Source organism: Oratosquilla oratoria, chromosome 11 (assembly GCF_046742065.1).
Source record: "Oratosquilla oratoria isolate Oo_2021 chromosome 11, ASM4674206v1, whole genome shotgun sequence".
Classification (NCBI taxonomy): domain Eukaryota; kingdom Metazoa; phylum Arthropoda; class Malacostraca; order Stomatopoda; family Squillidae; genus Oratosquilla; species Oratosquilla oratoria.
Window position 1 is genome coordinate 52,402,603 of NC_134787.1, and position 15,257 is coordinate 52,417,859.

The 15,257-nt window shown below is 41.4% G+C and overlaps 1 protein-coding gene across 1 annotated transcript in view; it reads right to left on the reverse strand.

The window, feature by feature from the left end:
* Nucleotides 1-5,598: 5,598 nt before the first annotated feature.
* LOC143029825 (phosphatidylinositol 4,5-bisphosphate 3-kinase catalytic subunit delta isoform-like) overlaps nt 5,599-15,257 on the reverse strand; it is a 76,307-nt gene continuing 66,648 nt past the window's right edge. Inside the window, exon 21 of the mRNA XM_076192885.1 lies at nt 5,599-15,208. Coding sequence (XP_076049000.1) covers nt 15,083-15,208 — 126 coding nt within the window. The 3' untranslated portion in view covers nt 5,599-15,082. The remainder of the gene's footprint in view (nt 15,209-15,257) is intronic.

Genomic DNA, 15,257 nt, shown 5'->3' on the forward strand with positions numbered 1-15,257 from the left:
ATCAGTGACCGGGATGGTAGCGTGAGGTTCCTCTCTGCCCGTGCCGACCCCTCCTACGCCGACGACGATGTCCACAGCTCCGTAGGGGGGGGGGGGCACGCTCCCTTTCCCCTCCCGTTTCCCAGTCGGAATCCTCGATGGTGGTCCCTCCTTCCTTCTCGGACGTCCTCGCGAGGGTTCGGAGGGCGAATCGACTGGGCCACCCGAAAGCAGAGGAAGCCACATTCGAGTCTGACATCTTCATGACGGCCAACTCTCAGAAAGCCCAGCCTCCTCCCCTCCACCTTCCATGGAGTACGCAGACGGCGAGAGCCATGGCCCAGGCCTCCGACGCTCTCGCAACAAGGACGACCGAGAAGACGCGTTGGCTTCCGGTCCCATTGGAACACCAGAAGCGCTTCTACACCCCATCGGGGTCAACCCTCGGAGCAGCCTCGATCCCGGCGAGGTTACCAGAGCTGGTTAGGCGGACGCCGAGTCGCTGCGCAGGCGAAACGTCCTCCTCTCTGGCAGGGAAGTCAGCTCCCACCTTCAATCACTGGCTCTGTCCCTGGCGGTGAACTCCTGGCTAGAACGCCTCCTTGCCTCGGCGTGGGAGTTCTTACCCGCACTACAACCCCAGGAAGAATGCGACCTCCAGGCTTTTTGGCAAGCGCGAGCAGAGCCCTGAAGCCTCAGGTTTCCTGTCTCTCAACGTCCTGAGCCAACTTCGAGTCCCACAGGAGAGACACCATCCTCGGGGAACCCCAGTGACCCCCTCCTCAGGGAGATTTATGCTCACCCACGCGCTGATTCCCCCGGATATGGTGGACTCCGAGATCCTCGACGCAAACATTTTAGAGGCTCCGGACTCCCCCACAGGACTCCTAGGAATTCGCCAGCCCCTCCGCACAAGATAGGGGGTTGCCTCTCCCTCTACTGGAGAGCATGGGAAGAGGCCGGGGCGGAAGACTGGACCTACTAAGTCATTAAGACGGGCTATTGTCTTCCCTTTTCCACTGTCCCAAACCTCTCCCTCTATCCCATCCAAGTCAGCAGCTTCCACCCGGACTCGGCTCGCGGGCGGGCCCTAGCGGAGGAATCCTCCGTTCTGCTCCAGACAGGAACTTTAGTGGAAGTCTCGACTCCGGACCCAGGGTTCTTCTCACGGCTATTCCTAGTAGAAAAGACAACAGGGGTGTGGAGACCAGTCATCTATTTGTCTCCACTCAACAAGTTCCTTTTCCCTGACGAAGTTCCGAATGGCCACCCCAGAGTCCGTAAGGGCGTCTATCAGGGAAGGGAACTTCATGGTGTCGCTGGACCTCCAAGATGCATTCCGCCCAGCTATGCCAAGAACACCTGAGAATGGTCCTAACCTTTGTCCTGAAATTGGGCACAGTAGTCAACCCGGAAAAGTCAGATTTCTTACCAGAACAGAGAGTCACGTACCTGGGTATGGTCCTGGACTCCTCCCTAATGGAATCCTTCCCAGTAGGAAAGGGGATCCCGAATCTCGCATCTCTAGTTGCACAGGCACTATCGACCAGGTTCCTGACGGCTACACAATGCCAAATCCTCCTGGGCCATATGGCCTCCATAGAGAAATTAATCCCCTGGAGTAGACAAAGAATGCGACCGCTACAGCGGCTCCTCAAGTCTCAGTGGGCCCCGCAAGAGGGAGAACCCCTACAACACATCTCCCTCACCGAAGAAGTCAAGGATTCTCTTCTCTGGTGGAAGGCCCATGCAACCTTCTCATGGGGATGCCCCTCGGCCCATCTCCCCCCGAAGTCCTCCTGTTCTCCGATGCCTCCAAGGAGGGCTGGGGAGCCCACCTCAACGACGATCACATCAGCGGTTCCTGGTCCACAGTCGAGCGGACAGCCCATATCAATTGGCTTGAGTTGAAAGCAGTACTCCTGGCTCTCCGTCACTTCAAGGATCAAGTCTCAGGAAAAGTAGTGGGCATAATGTCGGACAATTCCTTAGTAGTAGCCTACCTAAACGAGCAAGGGGGGCACAGTCTCCCAGGAACTATGCCTTCTGATGATGGACATCCTCAACCTAGCCAAGAATCTCCAGGTGTCACTCAAAGCCCGTTACATCCCGGGGAAGAGGAGTGTCTGGGCGGACCACCTCGGCAGGAAGAATCAGATAATCAACACAGATGGTCCCTCTATCGAGAGGTAGCGAACTTCATCCTCAGCAAATGGGGCTCCCCTCTAGTGGACCTTTTTGCAATGAGATGGAATCACCAACTCCCAATATATTTCAGCCCTTTCCTGGATCCTCTGACAGCAGGAGAAAACGCTCTTCTGCAAAGTTGGGACAACCTGGACTCCTACGCTTTCCCACCATTCCCTTGCTCCAGAAGGTACTCCTCAGAGCAAGACACGCATCCTACCTTCGGATGACTTTGATCGCTCCTTGGTGGCCCGAAGCCCCATGGTTCCGGACGCCCTCTAGCTAGCAGTAGAAGAGCCTCTGGCCCTTCAGGGAAGACCAGATCTTCTGTATCCACCCATCAACGGGCCTTGGCACAAGAACCCTTCAGCACTCAATCTTCACGCGTTCAGACTATAGTCCAGATCCTCCTAAAGAAGGGTTTTCCCAGAGAAGTGGTTGAGGACATGTCCGCTCCTATTTGCTCTTCCTCAGCTAACCTTTATCAAGGGAAATGCGCCTTTGCAAAATGGTGCCACTCCAGGAAGTTAGTCCCAGTTCGAGCCACCATTCCTGAGATCGCCTCCTTCCACGTCCTCAGGAAGTCCAGGAAGATCTCCCTCTCGGCGGTACAAGCCATCCGGACCTACCTCAAGAGAACCGAACATCTTCGACCAGAATTAAAGTGGTTGTTCATCTCTACTAAAGGTAGCCCATCACTAAGAATTCCATTTCTTACTGGACAATGGAAGTCATCCGCAGAGCCTGCGACATGAACCACACAGATTGCCCATGACCTGAGGGCAGTAGGGACCTCCCTAGTCATCAGTAAGAATCGGTCAGTCAACCAGGTTCTTCAAGCAGGTATATGGAAGAGCCAGAATATGTTCACTTCCTTTTACCTCAAAGAAGTTATGCGGGAATCTTTAGGGAACTTATCTTTGGGCCCCATAGTGGCCGCCCAAGAAGTCCTGAAAATGATATACCCCTCCTCAAGAGCACACAGCCGACCCTGACAACTCATCCAGGTTCTGGCTCGGCAACTGCAGGGATAACTTTCTAAAATCCTTCTCATACTCTTACATTCCCTTACCTCACCCGCGGGCTCTCAAGCATTCCAAGGGAATCAATTCAAGCCCTTCAGTGGTACAAAAGTGATTATAACCTTTCTGTCTCCACTCCAGGGAACAGAAAGGGGTGCACTTCAAAGTGAGGGGAATGTATAGGGGTCTGGTCAACATAGTCTTAGCACACTAGATTTTCCTTACAGCGGTTTCCCAGGCTAGATAACAACTTCCTTCCCTCCTAAGTCCGAGTCTCCTAGTGTAAGGAGTACCGAAGAGTTTGTATTCTTCGGAACAAATGTAATTTTCGCAGGAAAATTAATTTTTCCCTGATACAAACCTGAGGTACTCCTTACCTTTAATGGCCCTCCTCAACCACCCCTCTAAACAGTTCCTTCTCCTTGCCTGACAACCTTGTGAACTTCTTTCTCTGCGTCTTTCAACAGATCTATCAATATACCTTCTTCCCCAGGTGCTTTTCCTCATTTCATATTTTTAGAGCAAATTCTACTTCTTCCTTTGTAATCTCTGGTACATTACTAATGTCTACAGATGAATTTACTGACTCAACTACGGTCTTCGACAAGTAAAGTTCTTGGTAAAATTCTTCTACTCTTTTTACCATTGTCTACATATAATAATTTCTCCATGCCTATCTTTCAAACACATCATTTGCTGTCTTCCTAAAGCATGTCTGTGCTCAGCCCCTTTAATACTTTTACCTTTTCGAATAGTTTCCTCTATTTCATCCATCTTTCTCTTTCTTTACTCTGATCTCTGCCTGTTGTTGATAAGCTTTAGTTCTACTCTTTCTATTTTGTCTCTCCTCCTTTTAATCTGCATGGTCCTTCTTTTGATTAGGTCATTTGTTGCTTTGGAGTATTTTTCTCCATTCTTTTTGTACTGCCTACTTCTCTGCCAATTCCCTAAATTCAAATTAATATCTTCGATGGTGTCCTCATTAGTTTTTAGAGCTTTGAATCTATTTTTAATTTCTAACTGAAATTTCTTATTATTATCCTTAATCTTTGCAAGGCTGATTTCCTTTTTAAAACTAATTTATTTCTCTCGGCTCAGAAATTGAATTTAGCTGTACAACCTACCATTATATGATCACTACCAATGTTGACTTTATTTATGACCGTAACATTGCTAACGCTCTTGCTCTCATCTCCAGAACTGCCAGTAGGCCTGTACTTTATGGCTAAGGGGTTCCAAAGATCACCTTGTCACCATCAGTTATACACAACACTAGATGACTTTTGATTAAGTAGAAAAATAGTTATGAAGAACTTTGTACAGGCAATTATGGGAAAGCAAAGGAAGGCAAACACTTCCAGAGGCCCATGTTTCATTTCCCTCATGTTCTCAATGAAATTATTATTTAATAACGGGAGAGACACTTAATAGTGACTGAATATACTGTCAGTTTTCATCACTGCCTCACTCTTGCCATCTCATTGATGGATGGGAGTTGGTCCAGAGAAGCACCACTTGGAAGTGGTGGGGGGCAGTAGTTTGTCTTCCTTTTCTAGATGTCCTGCTCCCGAGTTAAATCTTAGATCCTGCTGTCATCTTTGAGGGGTGAAAAGTCACATGATCTCAAGATGGAATTCATGAGAAGTACAGAATACCTGGGAAAGGTAGCCTTTGTTTTTCAAGCCACTCTTAGACATATCTTGTCAACTACACATAAATGGGGGAGGTTTGTAAGGCTGCATTGAATTATGGCAGGAAGAATTTCTCCAGCTTAAGTCGTCTTGTGATGGATCCACTTACCTACTGACAGGAGGCTAATTGAGCAGTTTCACGAGCTGTCTGTTGGCGAGTTCTTTGGGTTAAGTGACACTAGTGCAGGCGTCTCTTAACCTTGTGTGGAGAAGCCCCTCATTGGTTTTGTTATCTATAGTGCATACTCCTTGTAGATGGTAAACTGCCCTTGATTCACAAGAAGGAACAACTGGTGGATCAAGTTGACATTAATTTAATGGCAGAATTAGTGGGATAATTTGAAAAGAGCTACTTACTGGATTAACAGTTAATGAGGCTAGTCCTTTTGATTAACTTATTTACCACTGCTTGATCCTTATTCAGACATTGCTTTGTTTTGACAATGGTACCAGTTTCAACTATGGTGCCCCTACTTTGAATATCTTTGGTCCATCCATATGGTAGATTCATAACCAGAGAGAAAATATGAAAAAAATATATATCCAAAATTGTATGTTTGGATAATAAAATAAGACTCCCCTTATAATGGAGGCAGCCAGGCAAGGCATCCACCCTCCACCTATACATTGAAATACATCATACATATACCAAAAGTCCCCTTTCCCCCTTATAATGGGTGTGATTAAAAAACAAAAGGGATGTAGTTAAAATAAAACCACATTCTTCTGCACTTTTAATTCAACAACCTTGATTTGGTTCAACAAGGGGTATGAGAGCACAATATATCTATTTTTGGCATTCTACAATAATCCCTAGATAAAGGCTTTCTATACACAACTGTACATATAACTTGGGGAGACTTGTACAAAATATGACTGGGAGGACAGCAAATAAAGCAGTGATTGATGATGATAATAGTAGGGAAAAATAATGAAGTGCCACCTTTGCTTTGCTGACTAAGCAATGATACCCTTGTCTTCATTAAATATCTTTGTCTTGATGACAACACTTTTATCTTGAATACAATTCCCATTCAGACAATGCAATTTTTGTTGACTTGGATACCACAGTTTCACAATTTTAACTATGGTACCCTCACTGTAACTGCTCTGGTTTTCACAAGGGCATGTGGGTCTTCTTTACTGCATTGGTATTTAGGGTATTTTGTCAATCTTACCATGGTCTTTTCTTTGGTAAACTGTGAATTCAAATTCCATTATGGCTTTGTCACTATGAAAAATCTCTCTGATTTGGACACATTAGGGAGTACTTGTATCTGCTTCACCACAAATTTTATGGACAACATTTAACAAATGAAAACTACGTTGAGCTATCAAGAATTTTACACTCAGAGGCAAATCTTTAACAAATATTAAATATCAATGTATCTCTCATCAGAACAAAGTTTGTACTTACTGAAGAATAAATAATATAGATTTAACTATCATTTACACAACTATATCAAATTTTGTTGCAAAGGACAATTATGTAAATGGAATGTATTGCGCATTCAGCCTGTAATTAAGTCATTGGCTATAAGCAAGAAATCTACAGAAAGTAACCCTGACATATTTCCATTCACTGAATGATTATACAAAATCATAATTTGTCCACACTTACATTAAAATGTCTAAGAAAAAAAAAAAGAAGTTAACCCTGACTTTGCCTGTGTAGGCATTTAGATGGGAGATACAATGACAAAACTATTAAAAATTACCAACATCTCAATTCTAAAATTACACTTGCACCACACTGCAGGGCTTGATAATCAAGTACAGAATTTTCAAATCCCAACAATATAATTAGCTGTTTAGATAAATATAACCAGTTTTCAGTCTCCACTATAATCAGAGAAGACAAAACACATCACAAAGGTGGACTCAACATTGATACACAAAAGTATACCATTCTCAAACACGACAAATGAATCAATCACTCACAGACACTATAGTAGAAATACTCACCATTCAAACACAAATAAAGGAAATAATATATATCCAAAAACATCTACATATTACCAACCACATCCACTATCCTAAAGATACACACCCCAACTCATTCAATGATTTAACAAACCACATACTGGGTGGAGACCTGAACATACACCACACACAAAAAACAGACCAAAGAGGAAATAAAGTCTTGGATCAACTCCCCAACCTAAACATACTAAACTCTAGTGTACTCCCCACAAGGAGTATAAATGCATGTACAAGGGATGATGACAGTGGCTGGTTGGAAGGTCACATGTGGCAATAAATGAAAGAGTGAAGAATGGGGTGAATTATAAAGTAAAGGAGGTAATCAAATATCTAGGGAACATAAAGTGTTATGAGCATTAGATATCTGGAAATGAACACAAAAGAGAAGGTTGTATGAATGAGTGACTATGTCCATGGCATTTAATGGAATGGAGACTTAGAATTAGAGACAGAAAAGAATATAAACATATTTGAGAAATATGATATGAGGATGGACAGAATGAGAAATATGGAGATGAGGTAGAGTGTAGGAGTGGAAAGAGATGTCAGATAAGGTAGATTAAAGAGTGCTTTGGTGGATTGAGCATATGGAAACAATGTGGGGAAAACTAGCAAAGGGACTGTGAAAAGTGAAAGATTATGGAGTGACTTTGTGAGGAAAACCAAGAATGAGGTGGATGGTTGGGGTAAAGTCCGTTTCACCCCATTCATCCAATAAATTCTTAGTTTTCTCATGTTCACTCCATCTACTTCTGCTTTCCAAACTATCTTTACTAATTTTTCTTCATTCATTCTTTCTGTATGCCGAAATCAACTCAGCACTCTATGATCCACCTTATACAACAGCTCCATTCCCATTCTCTATCTTATCCATATTTCTCAACCTATTAATTCTTGTAACACCAATCATTTTCCTTGACCAGTTCACCTTAAAAATGTTCACACTTTCTCTCTGCCTCCTTTACTATATATGCCATGCCACTGTTCCATACAGTATTGTGGGTACAACCACTCTATACAGCTTCTTTGCATTCATACCTAAATACCTATAACATAAACACATTTATCTTAAACAAATTTCAAGTCCATGACTTATACCAAAGGCCTCTTATAAGAGAAGTAACCAGCCAAGACATGCACCCACACCCACCCACTCCATTTCCATCTGTCACCCATTTGTTTCTCTTTTATTTTAGCTATTTGTGGACGAAGAGTCATTCCTTGAGCTCATCCAAACCCACGACACCAGGAAAGAAATGTGAAGCTAAATATAAGTTACCCCACCCTTCTCCACAAAACTCAGAACAAGCTATCTAGAAACTGAAAAAACATGTAGAAGCTCCAGACAAAATATGAAACTTTCACCCAAAACATACAAGTCCTGTAATAATAAAGCCCTGGCAGATACCTTCAACCATTCTCTGTCTCACAATGGTATACTAACAAGCTGGAAAAGAGCACACATAATTCCCTTCCTGAAACTAAACAAACTACCAGAGAACCTTGCATCCTACAGACCTCTTCTTTACTACATATAAACAGATAGAAACACTGATCCTAGAAAGAACCTGGGATTTAAAGTCCACTCAACCAGCACACTACTCATAGACCTCACCCAAAAAGTATTGGAAGGGTTCAACAAGTGTCACCTGACAGAGGAGTTAAGGTATCAACAGATATTAGGCTTTTGAGAGTCCCTAGACATCCTGGAAGAACATGAAGAAGAAGAAAATGAGAGATATCTATATTACGAGAGCTTCTTCCCCCATATAAGGGAAGTAGCCTAGTCACAGTCATGCACCCACTCCCACCCACCCCCCTTGGTTCCCTCTTTTACATACATATATATATATATATATATATATATATATATATACATACATATACCAAGGCTTTTTCCCCCTTACAAGGGAGGTAGCCAAAAAGGAAAAGGCATAAAATCATTCCCACCTATTCCATCCCTGAATACACTCCACACCCCTCCACCCTCCCTCTTATCTTAGCACCTCCTGGATGACGGGTCATCCCTGCACCTTGTCCACTGCCCTGAGTCAGAAGCAGTGTCACAAGACACAGCACATCCACAGCAAGGCCGCTTCATTAAATCGGCGACCCCCCCTCTCCGTCCTCCCATGCATAAAAGGAGAAGACGGGGAGAAATCTCTTCGGGCTGCGTAAAATTTTGCTCACATATACTACCTCACCCCCCCATCCCCCCGCCCATTCCACCTCATGCATCACAACATCATCCATATACAACCATTCTCCATTCACCCCTGTCTTCTGTCCTCTCCCGTCCTTCCTCAACAGACATTCCCCTCTTCCCCAAAGCCCCCTTCACCTCATCCATCCACCTCATCCTAGGATGTCCCCTCATGTTCACTCCCTCCACATCTGCCTTCCATACCTCTTTTACTAGTCTTTCTTCACTCATTCTTTCCATGTGTCCAAACCATCCCAATACTCTTTCATCAACCCTATCTCCCAACGCCCTTTCCACCCCTGTTCTCCTCCTCACATCCTCATTTCTCACTCTATCTAGCCTAGTAACCCCCATCATACTTCTCAGACACCTCATCTCAAACACATTCAAACTCCTTCTCTCTTTGTCTCTTGTTCCATGTTTCTGCCCCATACAGTGCTGTTGGCACAATCACTCCTTAATAAAGTCTCCTCTTAGCATCCATTCCCAGACGTCTATTCCTCATTACACTCTTTAATCCACCAAGGCATTTACTCGCTTCTCTCAATCTACATTCTACCTCCACCTTTACTCCTTTTCCTGCCACATTTGCACCCAAGTATCTAAAACTATCCACTTCCTTCAGTCGCTCTCCCTTAATGCTCACTTCCAGTCTACTGCCACTTTCACCCCTTGTACATCTCATCACCTTACTTTTACCCACATTTATCTTTAGCTTTCTTCTATCACATACTCTCCCAAACTCTGTCACCAACTACCCCAATCCCTCTTCCGATCCTGCCACAAGTTCAGTGTCGTCCGCAAACAACAGCTGCCTCACCTCCCACTTTTCTCCATTTTCTTTAACCATCTCCAATCCCTGACCCACTACCCTTGCATTTACCTCTCGCACTACCCCATCCATGTAAAAGTTGAACAGCCAGGGTGACATAACGCATCCTTGATGAAGTCCCACCTTTACCTCGAACCACTCACTCTCTCCATTTCTAATCCTGACACAAGCTCTACTACTCTCATAAAAACTCTTGACAGCTCATATATATATATATATATATATATATATATATATACACACACACACACACATACCAAGGGCTTTTTCCTCCTTAAAATGATAAGAAAAAAAAAATAGTTGACAAACTTCCTAGCTGGCAGAGAGTACAGAGTAGCTCAAAACAACCATCCAATAGGGACCAAAAAGCAACACTATCACCAACACTAAGCTGTTCACACACAAAATCCTGACCCCAAACCTGGAGTACAAAAATAATGCTCTCATATATGTAGATGACTTAATAACAACCCAGCAGTGCAATAACAAAATAGCTGCCTAAAACACTCGAACTTGCTTGAAGAAGCTAGAGACTACAGTTGACACAAAACAGAATGTCTAGCTCCTCTCTAAAATCCTCATTATGTTCCTTTCCCCTGGTTATCATGAATCTAAGAAGCACCTATTGGTCAAATTATATGGTCCTCTTCCACTGGACAAAACCCCTACAATATTTGTTCTCACATTTGATATACACGACCTTCACCCCACACATGCAATAGTAAATAAAATGAATGTGCTTAGAAAAGCACCTGGAAGAGGATATGGACAGCAGAAAGAAACACATGACTTACAACATGCAAGAACTATACTTAACTAGGCATCCATGGCATGATATCCAACCATTAAGAAAACAGACATCCTACAAAGAACGCAAAATAAATCACAATGTATAATAAATAACTGCACTTAAGCAACAAGAACATCTGCACTCACAAACCAAAATCTTTCCAATACAGCAGCACATGAGAATTATATACATACAGATCCATATAAAAGCCCCTCAACCTACCCATAACCCATACCTTACATCACATCATGCAAACACAGCCCCCCCGGCAATATTTTACTCAAACATCTACAATAACCTAACCTCAGCAATATTTTACAAAATCACCAGTGCCCCATAATACATCCATACAAAAACATTTAACCCAACAGACAAATCACCCCCAATTGCACTGGCATGTCTATGTTCAGGTCACCACCCTGCACTAAAACAGTAACAACAAAAAACAGGCCTGGCATCATACACCAACTGCCTTATATGCAACCACACAGAACATAGAGCACCTTATACTACATTGTCTTACACTCACTCTTTCCCAAGAGCAACACAAAATCTCTTCACTGAGTAATTTATGGGCTGAGCCTGCCTCCTAAAAGAGGGAACCGAGGCAAGATTGATTGAATGACTGATTGATTTAATAAATAGAACAAAGCCTATTGTGTAAACATGCATCACATATTTCCATCATTTGTATAAATGCTCTCCAAACTTTATTAAATATACAAAAACAATACATACTATGAATATAGATACAACATACATACAGACATATACACATAAACACACACACCTAATATATGAAGTGAAACATTGATGAATAATGAGCATTTTCAGTATCTCCCCATTTTCAATATATTGTAGTCAAACTGATATTACCATATGAAGAAAATACAAGGGCTGGGGTTTATAAAACCTCAAACTTTACTACAATTATGTATAATACTTGGCAGCTTTTGTACTAATAAATGACTATCCCAATCCATAAGCAAAGCAAAATCCTTAACATTCATCCCATTTCTCAATAGAACATGAAGTCACTAGACATGTTCATGTAAAATTCAGACACACTGTGACCAAAGAGCAAAACTAGCAGTTAAAAATGCACAAATTCTTTTGAAGTGCAAAACATCTGACTTCACATGAGCCTGCTGAGCTGCTAGATGGTGACTTATGTGAGTGCAAATGCTAAGCACTATAGAATCACATGCCTTTCCCACAAGTTACTCAATTACAACGTTCACTCTTTTGTGGAATAAATCTGGAAGCAAACAAAATCCAATATGGCTACACAAGTTCCTTTTACTGTTTCTTGTGCATGAATTATTCATTCCTAAAAGAAAATATTATAGGTCTACTGTTCTACATCTTGATAACATTTTGTATCAAATCAAATTAGCATACACTGAGATCAGATTTTTCGTAGGCACAATGTGATTCACTGTCCAAATGTACTGGTAATTTAATGTAAATCCTTCAAACCAATAGCTTTCAACATCAATTTACATCTATCACCGGAACACTTGAGTCTTTATCTTTAGCATTTAATCAATTTCACTAAATGATTGATTGAATAGTACAAATCGAAGACCATAATCACAAGTAAAACATTTTCTTTTAAGACATATGATATAGCAATTTCTGTACAATTTATACATGAAACTTGATCTTTCTTCTAAATCAGTAAAACTGTCTATAATGCTTCCAAAATAAAATAAAGCATAAGTATACACTGTTCATAAGCTACACCTAAATTGCACTTGGAGCACTAAACACTCTTTAATCTAATCTGTAAGCCAACTGATGGACTGCAGAGGGGACTGACAGTGTTAACTGAATGATGTGGGACCAATTAGGGTACCTGTAAGTGGAGGTCCTGAGAGATGGATGTGAGAATCATCTCATTATCATCCATCTACCTGTCAACGTCCTCACCTCCATTTGGAGGTGTAGCCATGATAGGCTGATGCCTGGTCTATGCAACAGGCCCAAGATCTCCTCCACCATTTCAATATGGAGAGTAGACAATAGGTGATTACTCCCTTCTTCCTCCTGCTATAAATGGGTAACACAGCATTCCCACAATAATACAACTCAGACATACATATAAAATTTCCTCCTGAAGAGATCTATGAGAGGGCCTGAGGGCAGATGCCAGGCACTGCACGGCTACAGGTTTTTAGCCAGTGAAACTCAAGATAACAATTACTATTACCACTGAATGAAGCACTTATGTTTTGGCACGCTGGCAGATTGCAAGGTTATGATAAATATGGCTCACAATCAAATACATGATTGGGAGGACAAATTCCTGCAACAATTACTCAGTTGTTCTATTCATATTTTTTTTCACAAGCTGAGTCTGCTTGACTATCTTCCTAACTAAAATGGTCAAAGAAAACTGGCCCTGACACTAAAGAATAAATACATAAATGAATCAAATGTATGTAAAATAAAATATATAAAAATTAAAGGCCAAAATATAGTCATATGTGAAACTGTAAAATCCAAAATCAATAACTTGTGTATGGACTGTACTCGTTAAACAAATATGCAAAGATTACGTTAACATAATGAACATTGTTGCAGGTGTAGAAAGCAAAAACTCTACAGAAAATGCATTGGATAGTAGTAATGCTTATGGTTGTATATCATAATCATCTGAATTTTGGCATATATTATCCAAACATGAAGTAGCTGCAATTTTACAGGTTAATGTTTAGAAAATAGTGAATAAGGGCAGCAGTATGAGTGAATACAAAATGAAGCTTATGCTGAGACCAGTGTTTGGAGTATGGTGGTCAATGTTTGAAGCCAATAGGGCTGTCTGAAACAGTGAAAAATTACACAAATATGGAGAATAATGACTACAACAAGGAGTTCTTTATAAGGTGTGTAGTTAATAATGAAGGAGTACATATGGGGGTGTCTAAGCTGAAGAATGGAGGGGAATAGTTGAAGAGTTATATGATTACACTGGTTGTAAAGATAATTGTATTTCATCTGACAATTCAGCAACACTTCTATCATTGTGGATAATATTGTGCTGATATTGAAGGCCATAATAGGATTATGGAGTAAGGTGTGGGTTAGTCTGTAGGGTGTGGAGGTGACAAGGATGTCCCCACAACCACTAGTAAAGTCCAGTGGGATATGAATTAGTATAAGGAGACAGACTGGGCTCCACAGATGCCTACATGAAAAAACTTACAATGGATTCACAATCAATAGGCTGTCATAAGCTATTTTCCAAGTTGAAAAATACAGCAAAAACATGGGGATTGTTGGCAAATGAAGTGCAAATTAATTTCTGTTCATATCAAGATGTCTGTGGTGCTGAGATCAGCATGGAAGCCAGATTAAAGGGATGACAGGGAGTTAGTTATGTTGCAGCTGCCAGGAGAGTTGAACAGATAATTTTTAAGAGTTTCCAAAGGCAATTTGTGAGTGACTGGGTGGTAGTTATTTGGGGAAATCATATCTTTCCCCAATTTGGGGAAAGGGGAGGAGGAAGGCTTCTCTTCAAGCAGTGGGTAAGCTGCCTACAACTCATATTCAGTTGAAAAGGTTTAGTATAAAGAGCTATGATGATGGGAATTATTACATGTGGTTGAGGTAATGACACTGGGTGAAATGCAAACAGGTTGGTGTGCAATTAAGATCCGACATGAATGACAAATGACAATGGCTAAAGTACAAATGACAACAGTATATGGAGATGACTAAAGCTCAAATGGGAAGTCCTGTATTGATGTGTAGATGAAGACGAGACATGAATGTTCAACAAGATTAGAGTATGACAGTGACAATATTTCAAATAAAGAAGAAAATATAAATAAAGAAAATATAACAATAGCTGCAGTGAAGACAACATCTAACACATGTTACAATGGGAGTATAATGTCATGCTGCACATAATATATCCTAAAGGACCACCAATGATATGTAATTTATAGGATTATAATGTAATTTAGCAACAAAAAAGAAATACATATACACATACATGTATGTGTGTGTATGTATGTGTGTATATATATATAATACATACACACACACACACAACACACAAATATGATAATTAAAGAATAAGAAACAGGACCCATTGAGCATTGCCCCTTTCCTGTATATTACAATTAGGTAAATACATATATATCTGAAAGTAGCTGAGAATGAGATGTTCTATCAACATGCTGAATGCTATATGGGGGGGCTGTACATCATAAAGTTATTGTATGTGTATGTGGTCAAATCCAATGAGGGTGACATATGATAACATGTAGTTTATCTAACAATATATAATGTAGTTTTAACAAGATGACTTTCCCATTAATTCTAATCCATAATGAATAGGCTTGATGTGTTTGGGCACTGTGTGATATGAGAGAAATCTGGTGCTGTTCACTTCGTACTCCTGGCCATGGCATGGAAGGCCCAATTGATGGATGTCTTCCAGGAATTTGACAAGGCTTCAGCAAACTTGCAACGAAAATGTTCCAATGCTGCATCTTCTGTCAGATCAAGTTTCTGAAAATATTAATCATATGTATTTTGTCCTCCTAATTCTTGTATTGCT